This window comes from Anser cygnoides, chromosome 5, assembly GCF_040182565.1.
Source record: "Anser cygnoides isolate HZ-2024a breed goose chromosome 5, Taihu_goose_T2T_genome, whole genome shotgun sequence".
Taxonomy (NCBI): Eukaryota; Metazoa; Chordata; class Aves; order Anseriformes; family Anatidae; genus Anser; species Anser cygnoides.
In genome coordinates, this window is record NC_089877.1 from 13,697,119 (window position 1) to 13,723,413 (window position 26,295).

The 26,295-nt window shown below is 53.3% G+C and overlaps 2 protein-coding genes across 12 annotated transcripts in view; one reads left to right on the forward strand and one right to left on the reverse strand.

Moving 5' to 3' along the window:
- Positions 1 to 1,208: 1,208 nt before the first annotated feature.
- On the forward strand, positions 1,209 to 22,571 carry TP53I11 (tumor protein p53 inducible protein 11). Of its 2 annotated transcripts, XM_066998459.1 has the most exons (8): positions 1,229 to 1,348; positions 9,314 to 9,487; positions 14,788 to 15,192; positions 16,026 to 16,084; positions 16,530 to 16,578; positions 17,010 to 17,106; positions 18,027 to 18,128; positions 19,169 to 22,571. In XM_066998459.1, the coding sequence occupies exons 3-8, from the start codon at positions 15,064 to 15,066 to the stop codon at positions 19,300 to 19,302; spliced, it is 570 nt and encodes a 189-aa protein (XP_066854560.1). In that variant the 5' UTR covers positions 1,229 to 1,348; positions 9,314 to 9,487; positions 14,788 to 15,063; the 3' UTR covers positions 19,303 to 22,571. The 2 variants fall into 2 exon arrangements, with proteins under 2 accessions (XP_066854559.1, XP_066854560.1); XM_066998458.1 differs by lacking the exon at positions 9,314 to 9,487 and having other exon boundaries at positions 1,209 to 1,348.
- TSPAN18 (tetraspanin 18) overlaps positions 22,559 to 26,295 on the reverse strand; it is a 110,996-nt gene continuing 107,259 nt past the window's right edge. For all 10 annotated transcript variants that reach the window (XM_048063421.2, XM_048063283.2, XM_048063638.2 and 7 more), the window contains one exon: positions 22,559 to 26,159. In XM_048063421.2, coding sequence (XP_047919378.1) covers positions 26,112 to 26,159 — 48 coding nt within the window. In that variant the 3' untranslated portion in view covers positions 22,559 to 26,111. The remainder of the gene's footprint in view (positions 26,160 to 26,295) is intronic.

Consider the following 26,295-nt stretch of genomic DNA (forward strand, 5'->3'; position numbering starts at 1 on the left):
CATGGTTGTTTCAGCTCTGCCTTCTCACTTTGTTCTGCGTGCTTTTGTATTACATTATAATATTTCGCTACCACAGAGCACAGATGGAGCACATGCAATATTTCAGCTCCTGTATACGTTTTGGCATAATCGCACTGAAAATTTTGAACGTTAGCACAGTGAAATGTTTCGCTAGCTCCAAGTCAGAACTGGATTTGTTTTGGAATTGTAAATTTTTTGAAAATATAAAATCTTTAGTTTTTTTTTTTTTTTTTTCCCCATGTTATGCAGCAAACTCAGCCGCTGAAATGATACTCCCACCAAAGAAATGTTCTGTTTCCCACAGATTCATTCCTTGGCCTCTGTGAAATGCGAGTTTTCGGCCCGGTTCCCTCTGGACAAGCCTTCTGTTCCTACAAGGACCCCCTTGTGTCTGGGATGACCTCATCGTGCTGGACATTTCGGGACGCGCTTCCCCACTACGGTTTGCCCACGGGGTCAACGCGAGCTACAAGGCTCTCGCCCCACCCGGCCTCGATTTGTTTCCTCAGCCGAGCGCTCAGCCCTTCTCCTTCGTGTGGCCCTGCTCTGCACCAGCTCGAGGTGAGCCACGTCAAGCACTCGCACCAGGATCCTCACGGGGAGAACAGAGCTGAAGCACCGCGGCAGTGCCGGAGCTGCCCGCCACCACCATGGTGCCCTAATTCCCCTGACGTGTGCGTGCCCGCTGCCCGCTGCTTCACCATCCTCACACTTGACAACCTCATCTCCTGGCCTGAGACGACCGAAGCCGGAGAACGCCAGCGAGGCCCCGGCTGCCCCTGTGGGGGCAACTCGCCATGCCAGCCTCCCTCTGCGCTCTGGGGAGGCCGGCGGGGAGCAGAGAGGCTTCAGCCCTGCGAGCCAGGCTCTTCCCGGCACCTGGAAAGGCGCTGGCAGAGCCCCTGTGCCACGTTGCTTCGTTTTTTTTCCCATTACGGGGGTCTCCCCTTCCCTGCCTTGCCAGCGGGCCGCGACACAGCGGCGACAACACACCCCCGGACCCCGCTTTGTGGGGGACAAGGGGACGCGGGGGGGGCCTTGTGCCCTCGGGGCCTCCCCCGGCCCCTCGCCCTTTGTTCCCCCGACGGGGCGGCCGGCGGCCGGCGGAGGCAGCAGGGGGGTGGCAGCGGCGGCGGCGGGGCCGCGGGCGGGGCCGGGGCCGCCCCGTCAGGCGGGGCGGGCGGGCGGGCGGCCGCGGTAAAGCGGCGCCGCGGCGGGGGCCGGGCTCAGTGTGCGGGGCTGCGCGGCGCCGGCCGCTGCGCTTCGCCCGGGTGCCCCGCAGCGCTCCGCCCATGGGGCAGCCGCGCAGGGCCCCCCCGCCGGGCCGGTGAGTGCGGGGACGGCGGGGGGGGTGGGGGAGGGGGCGTGGGGGGCTCCACGCAGAGCCCCGGGTGGGGGGCGCGGGGAGCGGAGGGTCCCGAGAGGGGCTGGAGGAGGAGGAGGAGGAGGGAGCCGCCCTGGTGGTGGGGGCATCTCAGCCCGGGTGAGGGTGGAGGGGAGGCTGGGATGCAGGGGGTCCAGCGAGGGGACACGCACGCTGTTTGGTGACGGCTGCCTCCCCGCACCGCTCAAAGGCTGGGGTCCCCCGTCGCATTTTCCCAGGCAGTGTCCGTCCCTTTTTGCTCGCTGGTGAAGCGGTGGGAGGACCGCGGGCCCCAGATGGGTGCCTCAGGTGCCTGGGTGGGGAGGCTGCCACCCGAGCCCTGTGTAGGTTGGGAGGGCGGCCTCGATGGGTTCCTGTGGGATGCCAGGGATGGAGGGAGAGGGACAGGGCGAGGGCCGTGCTGCAGGATGGAGCTGGTGGTGAAGGGAGGCAAAATGGGGCACAGCTCCCCATGGCAGGAGGGGAAGGTGGGGTGAGCCAGCTCTCAGCGGGCTCTGCGTCCCTGTCTGGCTCTACCCGTGCCACCTGTGGGCCTGGCTGTCCGCTGGCAGCCATCAGGCCCTCCAGGTGACTTCTACCCCAACTCAGCAAACGGGGCTGAAAAAGAAGCAGCACCTTAATTCAGTGCCCAGTCCTTGCAGCTGGAGTCCTCAGGCAGCTGCCCAAGGGCCGGGGCCAGCCAAACCCCAGCTGCTGGTGGTTAAATGGGTACTGCTTGATCCATCTCCTCTGTCTGCACAGGCTGTGAGGTAAAAACGCCAGCAGCGACCAAAGCCTTGTTGACATTAGGGCTACCACCGGTACAGCTGAGCCATGAGAAATTACAGAGCATGCAAGAGCACTGGCTATTCTGGACTTAGAATAAATAACTTGCTGGGTAACTCTATCTGCGCTAAAGCAGAGTCTGCTGAGTAATGACGTTCAGGGCCCGCGGATGAGGAAAGTGTTCGCTTAAATAAATAGCAGTTACCCTTTAGACAGGGGAGCTTTTCCTCTGGGAGGAAGTTGTCTTAGGTCTTGGTGAAAACCAAAGCCAAACAAGATCCTCAGACTGGGCGTGGAGGTGCCTCAGCTGGCCATAACCATTCCCAGCTGGGATGCATAAATACACCTTTGTGAGCACATGGTGGTTTGTGGGGGAAGCCACGAAGGTGTCTTGGTGCCCTCAGCAGGGGCACTGGGTGCTGATGGCAGCTGGGAGAAGTGGGATTTGTTTGCTTTTAGATGTGTCCTTCCTTGTTCTGCGCCTCGTGCAGAGCGAGGCAAAGGGAGCTTCTCTGCTTGGGCAGCTTGTCCCAGCCAGGAGGCTGAAGAGATGGCATCTGCCACGTAGTCTCAAACTCAAAATCTCAAACTTATCCCTCCTGCTCGTGGACCTGTAGCGAGGATTTATTGCAGAGAGGAGTGGGCAGAAGAGCATCTCCAGAGACATGCTTTGGGTGGGATTGGAGGAGCCATAGATCTGTGGGAGATTAAACCAGAGAGATGCTCTGCCTGGGGTCTTCTGTCCATTTTGAGCTGCTGGAGGCTGGGGCCTGATCCAAAGGGAGATGTTTCTCTATTCTCAATGAGCGTTGAGCGCTACAGTGTGCAAAATGCCCAGAGTAAATCCTCAGCTGGTGGTTGCTTGTCCCACAGCTCTCTGAAGGCTGGAGTTAACAGTAGGAGATGTGCCTGGGAGGGACCATTCCACCCGTTTTCCTTGGAGCTGCCTGGATAGTGATCTGCTCCTTGCCACGTGTGCGCTTGACGATGCCTCATCCGCTCAGCACCCAAACTTTTAATGAGAACTGCTCAAAATGCTGTCACAGCACAGAGCATCTCGCTCTGCGGCGGGCAGGATGGACGCTCGCAGCACCGGGCTGTCCTGGCTGGAGCCGGGCGCCCTGCGGAGCTGGCACAAGTGAGAAGAGCCCAGTGGGACCAGGGGTGGGGGGCTGTGTCTTCCTGCTGCTATGTTTTTTTGGTTTCAAGCCTTCCACGTCGCAGGGAAAAAAAATAATAATAATAAAAAAAAGGCACACGTGCAGCAGAAAGAGGTTGGGATTGTTTATGTTGTGATTTTGGCCTCGTGCCAGGGGGAATGGCTTGGTGACCTCAGCACTATTGGGACGTTATTTATAGAAAGATCTTCTGGGTTTTGTGTTTTTGACGTAGGAGTGCAAAAAAAAAAAAAGTCATGGGAGAAAAAGACCCAGTGTTGGCCCCCAAATACATCGGGTCTTTCTCCAGACCAGCAAAACCGAGGTGTAAGAGGTGACCAGGTGCTCCCCATTGCCATCGCTTTCTGCCTTCTCTTGGAAAATGTGGTTTTGATTCTGTCCTGGAGATCACAGGCTCGCGTGAGTTTGCTCTGTGTTTGAAGGGTTATTGCTCAAGATGCTAAAAGATGTTCACAAAGACAGATCCAGCTACAGCTGAAGACAGCTTTGGAGTTAAAACACAAAGGGAAATGACAGATGACTTGCTGGCCTTCTTCAGTTTCTTCTGTCTGTGAAGCTCTGCCATCTGCAAGGGTTAATGCATCTCAGTGCCTTTCACTGCCCATCTGTGGCGCTGGTTGGTGCGGCTTCCCCCGCCTGACAGATGGGGAGCAGGAGGCTTAGGAGCTGTGTGGGGCCTTGCTGGATGACCCCACTGGAGTCTGTGCTGCCCCACAGCCCCTGCTCCCAGGGGTTAACCTTGCAGCAAACTTTCCCTCCTGGTTTCATGAGGTGCATACCTTTCTCGCTCTTGTCCTGCACAGTGCTTGGGTGCTCCTGGTAGATACATCCGCAGGTGTCTCTAGTCCTACGTGTGCAAAGCAGGAATTTCTTTAGCATGTTTGGGCATCGGTTTTGATGGGGAAATCTTTGCCTAGGCTATACCTGAATAATCTCTGCCAGACCTTGGTTTGTGCGCAGTGCTTTACCCAGCTCCTTCTGCGGGGCGAAACCAGGGACCCAACACAAACAGAGCCTGTAAGGAAGCTCTGATCCAGATTCACCCTGACAGCCACTGTGGTTGCAGGGTTTGAAGGAGCAGAGATCTGTTGCCAAAAGGAGGAAGCAATCTAAATGATTGCTAGCGGGGTTTAGCGCTGAAGGTGAGAGGCTGCCTCTGATGGTGGCAAGCCCCGTGCTCCTTTCCTGGATTTGACCCAATAGGCTCAGAAGGACTGGTAGCTGGCTCCTGGCTGCTGGGCTTCCTCGAAGTTGTTGTTAGAGATTTGATTTAAGATCGTCGAAGGCACTGAGCACGGGGAGAAAAGCAGTTAGGAATAAATCAAGCAGTGATTCAGTGGCCTGGTCCCCTGGGGAGTGGCATTAGCAGCATGAGTCGATGTCGCCGGAGATGTGCGCGCTGGAGTACCGGGTCACACCGGCAGCCTGACTGTTGGTCTGAAGGGATCCTGTGTTTGGAGGGAGATTAGTGAGAGTCCCCTCTGCAGCTGGCCGCTGCTGCCTGCAGGAGAGAAATCCCTGCTTTTCTTATTAAAATCAGGCAGCACTTAAAGCTGCAGGGCCCGGGGCCTGGAGGAAAGCAGGTGCAGGCAGAGCACTACACAAAGGCTTGCAGCCGTGTCATTTTTAGCTGTATCCTGCCTGGGTTGAGAAAGTAAACAGTCTGAGGCCATGTCAGCAGCCGAACAAGAGACCTACAGAGAAAACCCACAAATCTTCAGGAAACTCTGTGGGTGACTCAGCCAGTGTTTTTGTCTGGGTACGAATTCATTCAGTAACCCATGATGGCAGCAGAAGTGCTCTTTTGTGCTGGTGCCACCTCACGAGTGAAGTACAAACCCCTGGCCTTCGGTGTTTCGTGGTCGTGGAAGGACTTGAGCAGCTTTTCCAACTGACAGATGTTATTTCAGGAATCCCACTGCTGAGCCCCCAGATCCTCCAGCCCTTGTTAGATGCTGCGGCCTCCTTCTGGGCTCACATCTGGGCCCGCTGTCGATGCAGATTGCTGTGACAAAGAGCCGGCAGCTTTCCTGAGCTCAGCCAGTGCTACCTAGCCCATGTTCATCGTGGCCAAGAAGATGCCTTGAGTCCAGCCCTCCTGGCCACTCTGCCTAGCTGCACGGAGCTGCAAGGCAGGGGTGTGCTCGTAGAAACGGCACTCGGTATTGTTGGCAGTAAAGGAGCCTCAGGAAGCAGGCTATTCACTTAGGAGACTATGTATTTTAAAGGCTCCTGATTTTTAAGTCCCTCTGAATCCTGTTATCGAACACTTAATTTTAGCTGCCTGGCACTTAATTCAGGGTTATGTTCCAGAGAGACAAACACGAGCTGCCTCCTGCAAAGAGGAGAAGGAACTACAAAACAGCAGCGCTGAGTCCAGCGGAGCTAGGCGGCGTTGGGTTTTCACAACCAGGCATCTGACATGTGAAAACAGCTACATTTTCTTTGTGTTTGGGAAAGGAGTTGCTGTAGAAGCCGGTTAGCAGCAATAAAGAGCACCCAAACTTTGCTTCACAGCAAGCAGGAGCCAAAGGCGATACCTGATGGGACTGAAGAACTGGGGCCATCTGCGTGCTCCTTCCCAGGTCGTTTTCATGGTGACTGAGAACGCACGCTTGTGAAGAGCAGACACCTGTAATGCGCCCTCTCATCCTCCTCCCCTTGTGCCCAGTGCAAGCATTTGCTCATTGCGGTGTGTGAGCATGTTCCTGCCTTGTCTGCTGGCATCAGCCCAGGTGCTGCACACCACGGGTTCAACAAGCCCCTTCCGCGAGCCGCGTCTGTGTGCCCTTCAGCTCTCTGGACAAGTAGCTTGGATTTAGGGTCTGTGTATGGGGAATTAGTAAAGCAGTTGAGCTCATTGCCAGCCAATTTATTCCCTGCTCCACATTTCCGGGCGAAGCGAGTGCCTTTCATCAGCACTTGCAAAGAGCATGGGGGAGGAGAGACCGGCCTGCCGTCCCCAGGGCCACTGCTGCGTGTGAGTGGCATTTCGGGCAGGGTAATGGGAAAGTGTTGACTAAAACGTGACACTTCTGTGCCGTGAGCAGGAGGCCGTGTTATGTGCTTGCTGACAGATACGCCAGGAAAGCAGTAAGTGTGCGTACACACATCCACGCGTACACAAGCTGATGGATGATGCTGGTATTACTGGGGCTTGGTGGATCCATGTGTCTGAGACTTAAAATTGTGGAAGTAAGGGAAGGTCCTTGAACCAGCCACGATAACAGGAGAGATGTGGCAGTGCTGCATTTCCTGTGGTTGCCGATGTGCATCTTCCGTGGCTGTGACTAATGAGAGCGGGTTACTGAGGATGTAGCTTCTCCATGCCCGGCAGCAGGGAGGTTGTTGTCAGGTTTTCGTAGTCCCAGAGCGTGACTCTGTTATGAGATGTGCAGAAGTGATGTAGCGTTTGCTGTACTGAAAAGTTGAACGCTAGGATCAGGAATTTGCCTTGCCCATACGTATAAAAGCAATGAAAACCCTTGCCTAACTCAAAGCCTGTGGAATAAGCCTTTCTAGAAGCTGATGCAGCCCGTCCTAAAATAGGCACCTCTGGGGGATGGCTCCCCCTGCCTGTTTCCCAGATAGCCAAAAATAGGGAGGTGAAGAGAACCATAGGTTCCTGATAGATTTCATGCTTCCCAGCCCCACTCTCTTCACTTGTGAAATGTATTTATTCTGTGCTAGGGACAAACCATCTTGTCGTGATCCTCGCAGCACACGCGTGCTGGCCTTTTGTGGAAGCTGGAGAACCACTCTCACATCGGAGGCACTGTCTCTTTTTCAGTCTGCAGGTTCTTTATATTGTTTCCTTTTCCCGATGAAAGCTTTCTAAAGGGTACTTGTGTGCTGAATACCCACTGCTGATAATGCACATTATGAAATCTGAAAGGAAGGTTGAGATTAAATGTCACACACTTCACAGTCGGGGAATTCAGAGTCTTGTTGATCCGTGCACAATTCGGGGGCTGACAGCTCATGCGTAAACAAACGTGTGCACGTACACACACGCGTGCATGCACAGGGTGATTTCCCCTGACTTAGCAGCAAATAAAAGCAAAGTCAGGCTTGTATGAGCTGCTTGCTGGGGGGGTGAAACAGCATTTGTGGGGAAAGGCTCTGGGTTTGTTGGGGCTGCCCTACTTGTCCTCCTTCTGTGGCACTGCCCTGAGCTGTGGCTGTTGTGGTCTTCTGCAAAGGGGTGCACTCTGCCAGGAGGGTCTCCCGAGAGCCGCTGGCACATGTGCAAGGGCAGTATCCTTGAAGAGCTTAGATGGTGTCTTTGTTTTTCCAGGAAAAATGGGAAAATGGAGGAGAGAGGGGTCAAATGATTGAGTTGGGGTTGCATGGAGGGCCAGCAAGTGCTGGCTTGTGAGTTAGCGAAGCCTGCGGTTGCTCTTTTCCCACGTAGCCGGCTATTCAGAAGTTTCCCTCTTCTAAATCGGTCCTATCTCCTGTTTGCCCAACATGGGGAGTTCTGCATCTAACATTTTTAGCATTAACCTGTTGCTATAGAAACCAGCAAGGTGTCAGAGGGAGATTTTTGCCACTCGGGGGTAGGCTACCAAGTAGCTGAAGTATGTGTTGTACTGGGAGGCCGTCCCCGTCGCTTTTTTGCTAAGCAACTCCCCGAGTCTGTCTGTGCTTATGTGGAGTCTGAGGAGCCACGAGGGAGCGATAAACCTGAAGTTGCAATTGTGTGCAGATGAGCAGGGCTTAACGTTGGCGAATTGCTTAGGGAGGAAGTGAAAATGTGGTCCCAAGCTGCAGGTGAGGGCTCCGACCGGTGCGCGGGGTGGTTGGGGTCGAGGGATGAAAGCTGGCATCTGCCTCCTGTGCAGCAATGTGGTTTAACAGGACGTGGGATGTGAACATGTAGCATGAGATGCTCTGTAACGTAGGGTTGGTGAGAACTCGGCTGTTCACTGATGGCCACCAAGGCCACCTCCTGCCAGGCCTGACTTACAGGACTTCTGCGTTGTAGAAGCAAATTTGATTGCTTGCTCAACGGGAAACTTGAGTCCTGAGAGGGTCTACGTGTGTGGGGCTCAGGAAACGACCTGATCGGACCAAAAGGCAATCTCCCTGCTTAATGCAAACTTATTTGTCTGCCCGTTTTTCCCTGCTTGTGTGTGCCTTGACTGCACATCTGGTCGTATCATGGCAGAGGGTGGCAGAAGAGGAGCCCTTTTTTAAAGAACAGAATAAAAACCTGCTGGTGCTGGGGTGCTCTGAAACAGCCGTTCTCGGACCGGGGCTGCAAATCCACGTGCAACACAGGTCAAAAGTCTGCTTTTAGGGTGCAGGAGTGGTCCGGCTGTATTGGTTTCATCTTCCATTTCGTATGTTTGTGGCCATTTTCGTAGCCTCTAAATTGCGGTTATTACATTGTGTGGGGTAAGCTACTGGACTGCAGATGCAGAAATAATGTTGGTGTAGATGCAGTTCGCCGTCTTTTGAGGGAGACTCCATCAAGAATGGCTTTGAAATTACAGTCCTTGGCGATGACGCACAGAGGGATGTTGCCCTCGCATGTGGCAGAGGGCACCAAATCTTCCTGATGGTAATTTTTTTATTATTTCCTTTTTGAGTTCTGGAAAGGGGCAGAGCTGTAGGGTGGTTGGGAGGAAAGGGCATTGGCTTCCTGGGGAGTGCACGAAAGACAATTGTTGAGGGTTTGAGGCTGGATTTGTTTTGTGGGGGGATGATTTTTTTTTTACTGGTGCTTTTTTATTTTTTTTTTCATTTTGTGTGTGTATATATAGTTTTTATTTCTGCTTCTAATGTTTCCCTGTAGAAATCATCTGCAGGACAGATGGCCCGCTAAGCTGCTGGGACTGTCTCCCACAAACACCTGTCTAAGGCAGCTGGGAAATCAAAGATGAATTTTTGTCTTTTAATGCTCTTAAAGGAAAACGGCGCCTGTTCCTGATGCATTTTATTTCCTTCCACATCCTCCCAGCTCCCTTGTGTCCTGCTGAACTCAAGCGCTTGGGATGTTCAGCTGATGATGCCCAAGTTGTCTGAGTTACCCAGAGAGGAGTAAATGCACCAGGCGTGCCTGGCTGAGCGTGCTGGATGTGTCAGACAGCCCGGCAAGCTGCTGCTGGCTGCAGGACAGCATTTCTTGTCCGAGGTGAGCCCAGCTGCTCTTGCTCGCCGTTGGCGTGTTGCTGCAGGTGGTACTTAGCAGGACCGGGGCTGCTGGGTTTAATTATAGCTCCTGTCTGAGACACTAATAGAGCAACAGAGCTTTTCTGTCTTCTGCTGGGGAAACTGAGCACTTCGCAGCTTTTGATTGCCGTGTAACACTTCCTGTGACATGGAAAGAAACTTTCCTGTTCCCTCTGCGAGAGGAAATTGGAAACCTGTGGGCAGTGAGATCCTGGAGCTGAGATGCAGCCCCCAGACTGCGGCTTGGCCTCGGTTCGTGGTGCTCCTTGGGACAGGATATTTCTGTCTCCATACTGCCCAGCCTTACCAGAGCCTCGTCAGCCTTTTATTCTTCTCTCAGCCCCTGTCCCATCCATTTGCCAAGGGAGGGTGTGTCTGAGATCCCACGTTTCTCCTTCCCCACTCCTTACACAGATGGGCATTACCCAGGTGCAGGCAGCCCCCTGTTGTCTCTGCAAAATCCCCCTTCAGCTAAGGATTAGCTGGGGTTAGCCCTGGGTGTGTGTGTCTGAGGTGTCTCTGTGTGGTTTGCAGGTGGTTTGGGCTTTGAGGTTTCCTCTGGCTTCTCTGCAAGAGATGGTCTGGAGGCACAGCAGAACGAACGTGCCTTTTGGCCTGTGCCTGCTGGAGCTGCTTAAGGAAGCAGCAGGGCTGTGGCAGAGCCGGGGGATGAACTTGTGGCAAGAGATGGTTCCTGCTGGCATTGCAGAGGGACTTCTGGACTTAAAGGGCAGGTTTTCATGTGGGAAAGGAGTCCCATGTACCGGGCAGGTGAGAAATCTGCAGTATCCCTGCTGCGTGGGTGAACGGACTGTGCCAGACTGGGCAGGAGCAGCAGTCACGTCGTACTGCCACGCTGGCGGAGTGCTAATTGTTTCTACTGCCTGAGCATCCGATTATTTCGGCTGGATCAGGTTTCATTCCCTGTAGCTCCCTGAAGCTTCCTGACCTGCAGAATTGGTTTGGGGCGTTTCTTTTTGCTAGGCTGGTGAACTTCCACTCCTCATCCTGGGCAAGGGTTGCTGTGCATTCCTCCCAGCAAAAAACGCCAACGATCCTGTTACTGTTTGAAGATGTTGGGAGCAAAGCCGTGTGCCGCAGCTGGCAGGGAGGATATCCACGGGGAGGTGGGGAGAGGGATGCTCTGCCTCAGCTGGCTGGTGGCAGAGAGGTCTTCATCATCCGAATCCCAGCTCTGGAGAGAAATCTAGGCAAAGAGCTGGCTCACGCACCGTGGGCTTGGGATGTGCAGCCACAGAAATACAGCGCGGGATGGCTGTACCTTGGTAGTTACCTGGCTCGGGGGTCTCCTCCAGTATTGATATCCCAGGGAAACTTTTATGAGGTTGTTTGGATAGGATCCGTAAAGGTGCCTTGTGGCTCTTGGGTGTGTGTTTTGGGTTAGACGCGGGATTTATCTTGTCCCTTAGGATTTCAGAGTCCTCAAGTGTCAGATTTTGCTAACTGAGAGATTTTCTGCACTTACAAGTGAGCATGCTGAGACTCCGTGTGTGTGTGTAGGGAAGGTGTCTTAGATCCCGCTTGATGAGGCAAGTCAAAGGTTTGCAAGAGCCAAAGTAACGAGTACCTGTTTGGATCCTGTCTTCAATCTCCTGGTGTTTCCAAAGCGGGGATGCCATCTGTCCCTAGGGTGCAGGGCTGCAGTGAGGCGAGATCGTGAGGCACCAAGATACTTTGGTAATGAGCCTCTTGGAAAAGAAGAGGAAAGAGAGGACTTTGCACATACTGCTTTCTGTCAGGCAGCTCTTTCCCTTTCTGACTGGTCTTGCTCTTGCACGACTGCTCTGACCTGTGCACCCACTGCCTCTCTTCTTTGCCCTGCCCCTGTGCTTGAGCCCAGACTTTGTCTCTGGCCATGTAGGTGCCTGGAAACCTCTCCTGGGGCCTCCTGCCCTGGGTCTTGCTTTCTGCTGGGCGGTGGGGCAGCAGGCACAGCTCAGCATGGGGGAAAGGAGCTGGCTGCTGTCCCTAAAGATGAATCTCTTGCTCGCACAGCCTCTTGTTTGGAGACATCTGTTCCAAAATTGCAGTAATTAGGATGTAAACATCTGTGCTCCCTTGCTGGGTGCCTTGGCCACTGTGGCTGCTCCTGTGGCATCAGGGATGAAAAGCTGCTCCATATGGCACGGCTGCCTTAATCTTCCCCCCACAAGCCGGCACAGTGGAGCAGCTGAAGGGCTGTCCGTTGCGATGAGAGGGAGCGGGGCAGGATCTGTCCTGGCCAGCCTGCCGGCCCTTCTGTGGGAGCTGCTGGCAGGGAGACCATTTAGCACTTCTGCTGCCATCTCTCTCTTCCCCTGACACAAGAAGGCATGGTTTTACTCTCGTGGCTCAGTTCCCACACCTGTGACATGCCTGTAGCAGCGTTTGCCTCTTCAGGTTGGGTGAAGAGCACCCAGGGCTTGCAGAGCGCAGTGGTGACGTGTGGTATTGTACAGGGGCAGTGCTGCATCTCCGTATTTACCGGTGTCTCTCAACCTGTGCTCCATGAAAGGTGCTTGGGCATGGCAGGTTCCCAGTCAGGCTGCTGTAAAGAGCCTACGTCCACTGCAGGAGTATAAGAACTTCTTGGTCAACATCAACAAATGAAGGTGGGCTCAAGGCCTTGGGTTGCCTCTGGCGTGTTGACTTGAACTCTGAAACCAGAGCTTGGCAGGAGAGCAAGTCTTCTCCCCGGCCTCAACGTGGCAGAGCAGACCAAGCTTACGGCCAGGGTAAATGTACTAACCTTTCACTCGTCATCCCGGTTCAACTCCAGTTCATCTTTATTATCACTTACCCTGCTGGCAGACTGGGAGTGTCCTCAGACCCTTGGAGCGAGCTTTGTGGTGCCCCCACGAGCAGCAGGACACCTCTCTCAGCTGCTCAGCAGCAGCATCCCGAAGCTGTAGGAACAGGGGCCGGTTGTTCTGTCGCTGCACCTTGCTCCTCGCCAGACCTCCCTCGACGGGCACGCAGCTCTGGCTGCCGAAGCATCGTCAAACATCCTCTCCTTCTCCTCTCCTCTCGCTGGGAGGGAAGCAGAGATGCTGGGGGAAGAGCTGTGGAGGTGGGGAGAGATGGAGCTATCTTTAGCGTGGCACCGGTGAGGTTTCTTTGCACCACGAAGCAGTAGCTGTCACAACTGAGTACAGTATGCAAGGGGACAGATGCCGAAAGAAGCCTGTGAAGAAAAGGGATGTTGAAATTTAAATAATAATAATAAAAATCTTTCAGCTTCACATGGGCATTGCCAGTCACTGAGGGGGGCAGAGGAATTTCCTCTGTGCAGTGATTAATGTACGCAGCCACTGGGATGCTCAGAAGGAGGATTGAGGAGAAAATCACGACAGGAGGAGGTGGAGGTTCCCTTTTGAAAACGCACAGGCTAATAGAAAACATCCTCCAAATTCTCAGTGTGTCAGGATACATTAATGTAAGTATAACGCTTTCAAATGCTCAGCGTCTTCTATCCGAATGTCATCGAATTAGTGCTAATGCATTTGTTAGCTCGTTATTCATTAATATTCAGTACTCATTAGACTGGCTCTTTCCCTGGAAGATGGGGATAATGAGACGTGGGATTGGCTGCAGGGCCGTGCCATAGCTGTGCTTAGCACAGTGGGAGCGTGGTTTTTATGTAGCAGAATGGCCTTCAGTGATTATTTTATTGGTGTTTCTAGCTGGCTTATCCTGTCCCAGTTCCTGGCCACTGGTTTACCACAAATCAGTGGAAATTCTTAACGGGAGAGCAGTGTTAATAACGATGTGGATAAATTTCTACCAACTCATGCCCCGAAGGCAACTGGCAAATGCAGTTGATGAAGCCAAATTTTGATCTGTTTGCCTGTACTCAGAACTGCAAAACTGCCTTTGTAATCACAGAGCCATTTATCTCTCGCAGCCTGCGAGTCCTCCCTTTAAGCCCTACCACCTTCCTTTACTTCATGCCCTCAGGATGCTCTAGATCTGAAGATGTCTTTTTTCTGCTTTCCCTATCCGAAAGGGTCTTAGTAAATGTTTGAGCATTGGATTCAGTCGTTTCGTTGTCACAGCGAGTCCTCTTAGATTTGCATCACAGGAAGATTTATGTTGGCGTGCCCTGGGAGCCTGCCGAAGTGACTGGCTGCTCGCGCGGACAAAAACGGGAAAGTTTTCCTGGGAGATGCAAACCCTTCGCGAGGCAGCGGGAGAAGGCTTGTGTGCGTGATGCCAAAATAACTGACACCTCTCGTTTCATTACTCCCCGGAGACTCGTGAACTCTTTAGACACGAGCATAAATTCTGTCCTCGTGGGACAGCCATGGGAAAGTGCAGCTGGGGCGAGGGATTGCCTGTGCTTGAGCCCTGGACTTGTTTGGACCAGATGAGCTGTGTCTGGTGCCTGGGGGGGGGGGACTTTTTTATGGGTCTCTTGGAGGGTGAAGTAGCAAATGGAAAAAAATGTTTTTGTGTTCGGTTGAGCCGAGATGAAAGGAAGACAAATTGGGAGGAAGGACTTTGTGAACCGAGAGTTTCCAGGGTTTTATGACTGGATAATGATAGAGTGATTTTTCAGGGACTCCTGACACCTCTACACGTACAGGAAAGTTGTCTTTTCCACCTTAGCTTCTGTCAGCTACCTCTATCTTGTTCTTTTCTTAGTATTCCCAGTATTTGTACTCTATTTGCTGTCATCTTCTGTTTCTCAGGAAGCAACACGTTGTCAAGGAGGATCTTGCCTCTGGTTTCTTGTAGCTGTAGGGCTGGTGTGCCCTGGCTCAGCGCAGGGGCTGCAGCGTCTGGGGGGGGGGAAAGACAAACGAACGTCTGAGACCTGCATGGCATTTTGCCTGAAATGGCAACCGAAGGGTGTGATGTATGGCAAGGAGAAAGTCATTAAATGATGCTCTGCTTTTTGTCTTCAGTTCCTCTTGTCTGGGAAGTGTTTAATGATGCTTAATTGCCCTAGTCTAGGAAGCAGCAAAGAGGTACCACGCTCCTAATGGGCCATGGACACTGCCTCACGCTGGGATGGGCTGGAGCGTGGTTTGTAGGTCAGGCCCACTTAGAGCACCTTCTGGCGAAGCTCGGGGCTGTGCTCAGCACGGAGGCGCGCACACGAGACACGCCGATGGGTGGAAAGCTGGCGCTCGCACCGTTCCCCTGCCCCTTTCGCAGGGCTGACGGCAAAAGCCGGGGTGAAGGGTGTGGGGCAAGGGAGCATTTCAGTGCCTCTGTCCCCACACTGCTGATGATTTGGTTTTGTTCCCCCTCTGGCAGGTCACGGTGACGGCCGATGCGTTGCTCTCAGACCGGGACAGCTTCCCCACAGCCCGCGATGGGCCGCCTGCAGCCAGCCCCCAGCATCCTGCCCTAGAGCGGGCCGACCCTCCCGCGCCGGGGCGATGAGGAGCTGTCTGCCGGCGTAGCAGCCAGGTTTCCGTGCTTTTAAAAAAACTTCTGATGCTCTGTACCCTGCGAGGTTTCATGTAAAGCGCTTCCTGCGGCCTCTCCCCTCAGCTGTCCTGCCGGCGGGGCAGAGGCCCGCGCGCCGCCATGGCGGCCAAGCAGCCGCCGCCGCTGATGAAGAAGCACAGCCAGACCGACCTGGTGAGCAGGCTGAAGACACGCAAGATCCTGGGGGTTGGCGGCGAAGACGACGACGGTGAGGTCCATCGCTCCAAGGTGAGGGGTGTTGGGCAGGGAGGGGTTCCCCATCCCACCGCGGGGTCCTCCGTGCTGCTGTCCCGCAGCGAGGAGGCCACTGCTGTGGGAGGATGGCCAATAAACCTGTGAAATGTCGCCTGCTGGCAAACCTCAGCACGTGGCAGGCCCCTGGATAAAACCTGGTTAATTTTTTTTTCCAGCGTTTACCTTCTGCAGCCTCTCTGGCAAAACCAGAGCTCCCAGCTCCGCCAGGCTCATGCACGGGCTGCCGTGACAAGATTAATGCTACCCTTTAGCAGAGACGGGCCGTGCAGCCTGGTGGAGGCACAAAAGCTGCCTGAAACCACTTTTCATAGTAACGCAGCGAGCTCTGCCTTTAAGTTGCTTTAATCCACTGGTGAAATGTTATTGTCGAGACACCCATTAGCTAGCTCGGAGCTGGTGGTACCAGCTCAAAGCTCACCATAGTCCAGCACCATGCCCTGGAAACCGGGGCAGCGATTAAAGTGGCACGGCAGCACCTCTCTGAAGAGGCCCGAATCGCAAACAAAGGCACGCAGTCTGTTTCAGCAAAATACCAGCGCTGGAGAACAAGGACACGTCCCTCAGGAGCCCTGTCCTGAGTGCCCCCTGGAGAGCTCGCTGGCAGGATGCTTGCTTACAGGGGAGCCGACATGGAGCTTGCTTACTCCACCCCGCGCTGAAATTCCTTGTCCTCATCCTCTTTTCAGCCATCTTAGAGATAAACTGCTACGTGGGGTTAAGATACGTGTTGTCTGGTCTGAGGTATGTGGCGTAAAGGCTGGGGAAGGGTCTGCTCAGTCACCTTGTGCCTTTTGCTTGAATTTCAGATTAGCCAAGTCCTGGGAAATGAAATCAAGTTTGCTGTCCGGGAACCCTTGGGGCTCAGGTAAGACATGAGGGCTGTTGGCCACAGTGTCCCTGACACCAGCTCTGTCCCTGACACCAGCCTCACTGCTCCATGCAGGGGCTTCTCAGGGCTGCAGGAATATCCTGGCTCTGTTTTCTTCCCTCATAAACCAGCCTGAAGGCCATGAGCTCCAGTCCCTTGGCAGGAGCTGGGGACCACAGAGAAGCTCTCTGTCCTCTTTGCAGGGCTGGTTCTCTCCTCTGCTTGGGTGAGGGGGGTTCAGCTCTGTATTGGTAGTGAGGCTTGAGCCAGCAGTGTCTGGGGAGCCACGTCTTCATGCAGAAGACCCAAGGCTGCCTCATTTGGGTGAGGAGAGAGGACAAAGGCTAACAACCATGCGGACAGCTGGGAATGCATCGTGAAGCAGGGGCGACAGGCTCACCCCCGTGCTCACTCTGGGCCCTCTGTTCTCCCTCCTGTGCAGGGTCTGGCAGCTGGTCTCCGCCGTCATGTTTTCCGGGGTGGCCATTATGGTAAGTGAGAGCTGCAGTCCTGGGCACCACCAGCTCCTGGATGCCACAGCGTGGCTCCTTGGCTGTTTATTCCCCCTCCTCTGCTTTCAACAACTGCCGCTGTTTTCTCGTGAGAGGCCTTTGCCCTCTCTGCGTCTCTGTAACGGGCTTGCCAGCAGTGTCCTTGGCTGTTTGTTCCCATTGCCAGAGTCTGTTTTCATTAGCAGGTTCATAAACCACACACAGCACGGCAGCCTCGGTCACAGAAGCCGGCCTTGAAGCCAGCAGCTGACACACTGATGTTTCTCGCGCCTCCTTAATTCCCAATTTCCTGGCCGATGGTTCTGGTCACATCATGTCTCAGTGTCAGAGCACCACTTTCCCCTGCCTGAGACAGCACATTTTGATGGCTCTGGGAAAGTGCTGCTGAGTCTCTCCCATGCCTCCGCCAGGCCCTCGCTTTCCCTGACCAGCTCTACGACACCGTCTTCAACGAGGAATCGGCGAGCAGCAAGACTCCCATCCGGCTCTATGGAGGAGCCCTCCTCAGTGAGTGCTGTGCCAGTATCTGGGGTGTGGTGCTGCCCTGTAGAGCAATGGGGCGAGAGGCCAGAAGTGCAGGAGCAGACAAATTCTGCGTCTTTGGAAACCGCTGCTGTTTCCGAAGGAATTATTTGTTACGGGTCTCTGGTAAAGCTCAGCCTCTGTTGCTTTTTCCTAGCAAGGTCTCAGGCTCCCCGCACGTATGGTAAGAAGTGCTGTGCACACTGAATACCTGGGGGAGTAGCTGCAAGTACCCCACCAGAGGGGGATTGCAGATGGGCCAGGAAATGGGGTGAGGGGGTCTGGGCTGTAGCTGGGATCAGGCTGTCCTCATGGGAGCAGAGAAGGGGCAGGTGACAGCATCCTGCGAGTGCGGTGCCCAGGAGGGCCTCTTGTATGGCACAAGAGACTGGGCCAGAGGAGAGGGTGAGGGGCTTGAGGGGAGCCTGGAGAAACCCTCTGGAAAAGAAAATGGGTGGAGGAATGAAAACACAGGGTTGCTTAGCTCTGCACCCTGTGCTGCAGCCACTGCTGCTCCCAGGCCGCGAGGGAATGTGTTTGCTGGGTGCCCACCCAGCCTGGTCTCAGGCTGGCACAGTGCAGAAGGACAGGCGGGTGCCTGCAGGGAGTGTTTTTGGAGGGGTGGCTGGGCTTGAGGGCAGGCAGCCTGGGTGGGATGCCCTTGGACTGGCGTGCTGGTGGCTGGCTGCTTCCCGCAGGCTGCAGCAGCATCTCGTGGGGACGGCTGGAAATGCAGCAGCCGCACCAGGCTAGGGGAGAGCGCAGCTTCTGGCTGCGCTGCTTCCATCTGCATCCCCCCGTGGGGGCCAAAACGCTTCACCTGGGGGGCAGGCAGGCGGGTGGGCTGCCCCTTCCTGGTGGTCCTCGCTTTCCCTCAGGGCAGCTGTGCTGCTGTCCCTCCCCAGGCATCTCGCTCATCATGTGGAATGCCCTGTACACGGCTGAAAAAGTCATCATCCGCTGGACCCTGCTGACGGAGGCGTGCTACTTCGCCGTGCAGTTCCTGGGTGAGTAGCTGGGCTGGGCTGGGCAGGAGCAAGCACGGGACGGGGGGCGTGCTGTGTGCCCATGCTCAGGGTGGGCAGGAGGGAGTGTGCGCGGCTGGCATGTCCGTGGTGGCACCCAGCTCCAGATGTCCCCGTGCTGAGACCCAGTGTTACAGAGGGCTCCTTGGCCCTGCTGGACTGTCAGAGAGAACCTGGCTCTGGGCACACTTTCCCAGCCAGCTGCTCTCCCTTTTCCTTCCCTGTCGGATAGCCTCTGCCTTGGGCTGCTCACTGCAGGGTGCCCAGGACATATCCCTCTGCCAATTCATCCGTTTTCCTCCCTAAAACGTCCTGGCCTTTGTAGGCAGCACAAGTCACCTCCTGGAGCAGACTGCCTAGATTCTGGGGCTAACAAGAGAAGGCTGTAGTAAATTACATTAAAAGGGGGGGGGACCTTCAGTTGTGCCAAAAGATAGAATAATAGTTCAGCTGATTTCTATGAAGGCTTTTGTTTTTTTGTGTATGTGTGTATTGGCTGTTCACTCACTGTGTTCTAAGGTAACTTGTGTTATTAACCAAAAAGGGAGCTGCTCAGAAAACAGGTAGTGTGAGTGGACTATACATGTTTTATTCATGCTCCTACGTTTGACAAATATTTATCAGATTTATCAGCACTGGAGTGGTTAAACCACAAAGCAACATGCAGATTCCACAATGAAGACCTGAGCAAATGGGAAACTCACATCTGCTCGAGTTCATGTTTCAGGCTGGCTACCTGAAGGCAGAATTGCCTTTAGGGAAGTGTTTCTATAAATGGGACCGCTGTGGCCCACAGGCCTGTGCCTAATTTTAAAGCTGTCAAATCAAGCTGTGTAAGAGCCCGTGTTGCAGGTTTGCTGAGTGTGAGACTGGGCCTGCAGTGAAAGCTTCTGCATTCACAAGTCTCAGCGGGTCCCTCCAAAAAGCTACATTAGAGGGCAGCAGAAAACAGCTCTGTGCTGCTCAGATCCGTTTGTTTTTCATCACCAACCTCTGCCTTATCTCCCTTCCTTCTCCTCCAGTTACCACGGTTTCCCTGGTTGAGAGTAGCCGGATAGCCACGGGTGCTGTGCTCCTCCTGGTCAGCCGAGTGCTCTTCGTCCTCATCAGCATTTATTATTATTACCAAGTTGGACGCCGTCCCAAGAAAGTCTAATTCCTGGGCTTTTTGTCATGGGAAGGGTGGGGGGGGGGGGTTGTGTCGGTAATTTTGCATTTATAATTATAACTTTTTTTTGTTAGTCCCTTTTTGTTCTTAAATGGTTTCCTTTTCCACTTACCGGCATGAATCAGTGTGTAACCCGATGCTGGTGGCAGAGCCAGGTGAAAATTTGGGGAGAGCAGCGTCGTGCGGGTCCCCCCCTACCAGCCCCTCTGCGGGAGGCAAGCGAGGAGCGAGAGGAAGGCTCAGGGAGGTGTACAGGCCTGGCAGCCTCAGGGAAAAGAGCCGGTTTCCCGGGGGAACTGGCTGATGGGATCACAGGCTCTGAAACCATTGAAAAAAAAGCACAAAACAAGAAACAATCCCTGAGGAGAGAGGGAGTTAAGGCAACCAGTGAAGGACTTGGCTACTCCCCCGGTAAGCGTTGCACCTGCCTGTTGGAGTGTGGCCTCGTGTGTACAGCCTGCGTCCCCTGTAGCACGCACTTGCTGTTCACCTGGCCGGGAGCTGGCTGTAGCTCAGTGCTGTGTCTGAATTTGCAAACAGCTGTGTTTTCCTTGCTGCCAGAGGTGCCGCGCCGGCTTTATTTTTTTCAGTGGGTGCTGTGCAAATCTTGGCAGGAGAGACAGTGAAAACTCCTGGTTTGTTCCCTTTGCAGGGCTAGCACTGGGAACAGCGGTGCAGCTTGAACTACAGTATGTGAGAGGCCAAGGAGGCTGTTGGGAAAAGCCTGCTGAGCACAAAGACATCCCTTTGCTTGGGACGTTCTGTGACGTTTCTAAGCTGGGCTCCTGTCCCCTTCACCCCAGAACATTTCCTATATCCGCAGCCCTACTGATGGTCACAGCAGGGGTAGGTGTGAGGCAGAGGGCCTGACACTAGTGGAATAGGGGCTGGAGACTGCTGTGGTTTGCAGTAGTGAGAGCAGAGGGAGCATCAGTGCGGCTGCTTGGGTTAGGCTGCAGCCTCCAGTGAGAGGAGTCCTGCTGCAGGAGACAGTGTTCCAGCTCTGCTACAATGTGGGCATCGTGGCATCTCTCCTTTTGGGACTAAAGGACCAAAGTTCATGGCATTACAATGCTTAGGACACTACTTAACTGGGATGAAGAACAGCAAGGCGTGAGGGGACATATGAAGGCTTTGTTGTCCTCTAGCGCAATCAAGGCAGGATGTATGTGCTGTACTAGTCAGTGGCCAGTTTCTCCAACACCTACGAGGCTTAGCAGCAATGGCTGCCTATTTTCCTAGTGCTGTCCTTGCGGATTATCCCTGTCCACAGCTGGAGGCTGCATTTTTCTCTATGGGCCTAAAGGCAGAAGGGCTGTGTACAGGACATGGACTTCTTATTCAAGTGCTACTGTCGGTGGGATCAAAGCATGCCCTGGAGTAGAGCTGATGGCCCAAAATCCTGGTAGAAAGCTGCCTCCACAAACAGAAGTGCTTGTGTGACCAACAGACCTCAAACCACTCGTGAGACTGGGATCCATGGCTGTTTGCTGTTTAATATCTTAGTATAGTTAGAAGACGCTAGCGGGTAGTTACTGTATGGTGTGTTAGTGTTTTTGGCGTTTAGAAGCAGCTGCATCAACTTGGGACACTGTGTGCAGTGCACCTACTGGCCATGCAAAAGGTGTGTCAGGTCAGAAGTAGTGGGACCAGCAGACTGGTTCAGTCTGCAACTGTAAGTAGTTTTTCAATGAAATAAATCCACCGCAGAGGCAACATCCAACAGCAGACTAAATGTTGGAGCTTCCCAACGCATCCCTGCCAGGCTGCTTTCAACATGTCCAAGATACAATAGCGAGCAACTGAAATTTATATTTAAGAGGAGCCTTCCTGTTTAGGTGGAGGAGTTGGGCTCTGGGAGGGAAACCTTTTCCCTGTGAGGCAGGAAATGATGATGTGCAGCCCACAGAATATCACAAATGAGAACGAAGGGTGCTGCATGTGGGAGCTGGAACGTGGCAGGCTGTGGCTGTTGCTCTCACCCTGCACACTCTCTGCATGGGCAGCAGAGGGACACGTGGCTTCAGTGCAGCCCTGCAGCTCTAAGTGTTGGTATAGGTAAGTGAAGCTTGATTCTTTGTGTTTTGGGGGTCACATGAATGTATACACAGACTGATCGGAGGGTTGGGGGTGGGAAAGACAAGTAAAACTGACCAAACCAAAAGCAATCTTACAGAAGGAGATGGAGGGCCGCCTTAACGCTGTACTCTCCCACCCATGTTGGCTGCAGGACCTAGGATCTTAGTTAAGCCATGACTCTGGGTCTGTGGAGAGGACTGCCTCAACAGGGTACCTTAAAATGCCATCCAGCAGGTGAAAGAAATGAGTTAGCACACAGGTCTCTTAAGACTTCTTGATGGTTAAGTCAGGTGGGGGGGTGGGCAATGAAAGCTTTCCCATGAAGCTTTAAATCAAGTGAGGTCAGATTCCTCTTCGGTTCCCTGCTTAGCAGCTGTCTGCAGAACTTAAAGCAGCAAGCCACTTCTCGTTTTGCCATTTGATGTCTGTCTGCAGCACTGCCAGAAACCAACTGTGAGTGTTTGTCTTCACTCTGATGCGAGCCGGGGAAAGGAGGGAGGAGGATGGTGAAGCTTTTGTACTGAAATGTGTCCCTGAGGACAGCATTTTCGGGACTGTGGCTGCAGGTGGCAGTTGAGCACATAATTTGGGATCAAAAGCCTGAGGCAGCACTTCAGGCCCTTCTGCTGAGCGAACTCCATCTCCACGGGCCTGTTTCCTTATCTGTTCACATGTGCAGAAGGCTTTGGACTGCTGTCATCTCCCACGGGAGACAGTTTGCACTGGATTACCTGCTTGCAGTTGTGTCACGCTGTGCGGGGCTGAAGGTCGTGCTCTCCCGAGGGCCGTGCCCTGAGCAGGCACAGGCAGGACTGAGGCTGACCCTGCTCCTGCCGGAGAGCGACCCCAGCCTGGCATTCCTGGAGCTCTCGCTTCCGAGGGCGAAGAAAGCTCGCATTCACATAACTCTCTGCATCGCCTTATTTACGCCTAACCAACATCTGGCAAACTGGACCTGGTGACAAAAGAGAGGCTGTCTGTCTGTCTGTCCTAAGCTGGCCAATTCTTTCTGGTCAAGAGTTTTTACTTGGGGGGGAAGGGGAGAAGGGGACACGTCAGTTTATACCTCATTTTGGCTGCTGTACCTGAATTTATTCTTTCTCCTTTAGTAAGAAAGTGACTGTACTCAACACCAAACAAATAGTGAAAATTAAAGCCGTTTCACTTCACTGTCACAATATCTTTCTTTTATTTCTTTTCTTTTATTTTTTTTTTAAGAAACGCACACAAAAACCGTGCAGAGAGTGCTTCAGGCTTGTGTTCTGGTTTATATTACCAAAAAAAAAAAAAATCCTTTCAATATAAAAAAAGCATTACAGTAGGGAATACGGGATAAATAAGCTCCACTATCTAATAAAAAGAACATTTACAGTTTTTTAAAATAGATTTCAAACATCATTATTTCACACGCAGCCCTTTCCCAGGTGTTTGTGACGGTCGTTTGAGCATTAAATAACAGCCGGGAGGCAGGGGTGCGCAGAGGGGCCGTGGGCTCGCAGGCACAGACTGCTCTCCACGAATTACATCCAAGGTGCGTGGGCTGTGGTCACAGTGCTACAGCAAAGGAGCCAGCAGCTCCCTCCGGTCCCTGGCCCACCCAGAGCTCTCCAGCAAGCAGCGACACTCGCTTGAGCCCCTGCTCCCAACAAAGCTGTTAAAAAACAAATACAAAAATACAGTTGTTTCTCCTGCCTACTGCTCTGAAAAGAGAAAAAGCTACTGTACAACAGAGGGGGCAGCCATGTAACCACTGGACAAAACCAACTAATTTACACGCTTTGCCGTACAACAGGAGTCTGGTTTCTGGGCTTGCTTGTTCATTAAATTCCCCTGGGAGAAATTCCTCCTGCCCCTTACCTACTTCCACAGGTCCTCTCAGATTTGCATGGATCTTTACAGCAATTTCCACCTCTCGTTTAAGATGTGCTGCCTGGCCTTTGCTTTGGTTTCAAGCTGTGTTCCCAGAGGCACGCTAGCCAGCTGCAGAGAGGAGTTGAAGTCTTCATCCAGAAAAGAGCAGAAGGGGGACCAGACAAGGTAAGAGAAGGGAAACAACTGTGCAAAGGCCAGAACAGTAGAACAAAGGATCTTTTGAAGACAGAGGGACAGCCCTTAGGGAGAGAGGGGATGTGAAAGAGCTAAAAAACAGAGGAAATAGTATAGAATTAGGAAAGCCAAGGAGAAATAAGCTTGCAGCAATCCTACCTCGGTCTTGTATATTTATGCCTTAGTGCACTGGCTGCTCTGAGAGTTAATCCCCCATGTGAAGAAAACGTCATGAAAAAAAGGGTGTTGATTTTGTTTTTTAACTTCAACCCCGCCCCACCCTGCATAAATTGAGGTGTTTTCCTTCCAGGCTCTGCCCTGAGACAGCCAGAACTTCTCAAAACAACCTCAAAGGAAAAAAAACAAACAAACAAACTGGAGGGGTGATGGGGTGGCATTTTTGCTTTTCCTGCTCACCTCCATCCAAGTTACTATCTCTGCTCACGGTTTTGTTCCCCCTTTGTGAATTGCTCTACCAGAACAATCACGGACTAGCTCCTGAGGCAGAAGCAGAACAGCTAAGCTTTCCTCTGTTCATTTGGCTCGTGCGGCGGCCCATTCATTCCCTGTAAGATCACTATATGCAACAGATTTTCCCTATCTTAAGAGCAGCACCTGCTGTCGGGTACAAACAGTGCTGCTTTTTGGCTAGCAAAATTGTTTTCCTTCATTAAACAACAGACCAGAATTTAATGCTAAAATGCATCATTAAAAACAGGTCCAGAGGGAAATCGTTCAGAAAAGCTTTCCACGAGGTTTAATGCAACATCTGAGGCCACTCAGCAATCCCGGCCTCACTCCGTTGCTGCAATATACTCATGGCAGTGCAGGGGGGCTGCTGCTCTACCTGCCCGGGCCCCCTCCTGCTGCTGAGCAAATAAATCGTTGTTCTCAAATGAAGCCTGGAAAAGCTCTCACACCTCCTCCCTCTTCCTTCGTACCCCCGATTCCCCAACCTGGATATTTAGCCAGAAGCTTTGTTTACTACGAACCAGTCTTTCAGCTGCCTGCCACCCTGCCTTGCAGCCCCTGCGCGTGTATCGGCGCGGTGCCCCTGGGAGGGCTCCAAGGACGCAGAGCCCTGCTGCCTTCCCCCTCCGTAACCCTCGCCAGTGGTTACAGCTCTCAGAGGGGCTGGTTTAACTCTAAAAGCACTCCTCAATCTGCGACTGTGAGAAGGCCCGAGCTAAACAAGGAAACAGCCTCGCTCTGCTTGGGGGTGGACCAAAGAGTCTGAGGTCAGGGAGCGAGCTCGTGAGTAACGAAGCCAACAGGGGCTGAGGCTTCCAGAAGAGAGGAAGCCGTGACCCGTTTGGGTTGGCAGTCACCAGCAGCAGAGAAGCAGCCGGGGCGGTTCGGCCGCACAGAGTGCTCTCAGAGACGGTCTGGGGCCTCAGCACCACCTCGGCCTCTGACCAGTGCCCACTCCCAGGCACGTTTCTCAAGTTCGCTTCCAAACAAATCGGTAGATAACAACTATCTCAAGTGAGGAAATGCTCTCGACTAACACGCAGGCTAAAACAACTCTGACTTGATGCTTTCGTTGTGAGCCCATGGGAAAACCTCAGGGGAAATCCCCTGAGCAGAAGTGACGCCCCAAGGCGATTTAAGGCCAGCAGCAGGGGAGTGGCTGACAAACCTCAGCCTCTCCCACCCAGCACCGTGCCTGGAACTCCCCTTGGGGCAGGAAAGCATGTAGGAGTCCACTGCATGTATCTACGCTAACAGAGCACCACGAACTATTTTTTTGCAAGTACAAAGTGAAAGGCAAAGGCTGACAAGGTTTAAACGCTATTTCCTCCCCTTCTCAGGAAGGCATCAGTATCAGCTAATCTTGACCAGAGCCACCCGTTTTCCCAGGGGATGGGAACACAGCAGGTAACCACTTGCTCTCTTTTTCACAACAACAAACAGTAAATCTAAAAACGGAAAGGTAGGCACCAAATTCTTGACCATCAGCCAGCCTTAGACAAGTCCCATTTCTACGCGAGACTACTGTGCCCCTGCTCGAGGCTCCAGAGAAAAGCCAGACTCACTGAAGTGTTTGACTTCTCTGACAAGTTTCAGGTGATAGGGGCAAAGCTTCCACTGAAGCATGTGTGTTTTCATTTTGTGGCTGGGAATTAAAACCAGAATGGTGCAAGCAACAACTGCCTATTTCTTAGAGCCGCCGCCACCACCACCACTTGTTTTCAAACCCACCTGGGCAGTCACAGACTTCAGCCAACCTGCTGCCTTATCCAGCCCCCGCGTTGCTGTTCTTCAGTCCTTTGTGTCTAAAGCATGATAAAGTTGCAAGCAGCAGGCACAGCCTTGCGCTGACAAGCGGGAGAGGCAGTCGTGCTCCTCCTCCCGCTCCCCTCTGCAGGCTCTGTCCTTCGTTAGTGCAATCAGCTGCACTGGGCTCTTGCTCCACGGCTGCTGCGGGTGGCTCTGGGCAAGGGTCTGGTGTACAGTGTAGTGCACATCACCTCAAAGTTCCAGCCCCTGAAGTACAATCCTTTTGGTCATTCATATATTACAACCCTCTTTTTTTTTTTTTCCTTTTCCCCCCCCTACCCCGTTTTGTTAAAAAAAATAAAGTTTTTTGGATGTTTTCAGGTTTCTGTTTCTTCTGATTTTCCTTCTTTCTTCTGAGCATGTGGGGAATGTGTTGGTTCACAGGCCGCCTCTTACTGGATCCCTCGGAAGAGACACATGGCAAAGACCATGGCGAACAGCTGGAAAGGGGGGAAAGAAGAGGGCAAAACCAAAATGAAGAACCACAAGAAACAGCTGCATCTTCGAGAAGAATGGCAAAGCCCTCCCCAGCCCCAGGACCATTCCCATCCCTCCCTCCTGCCCAGCAGTCAGCGA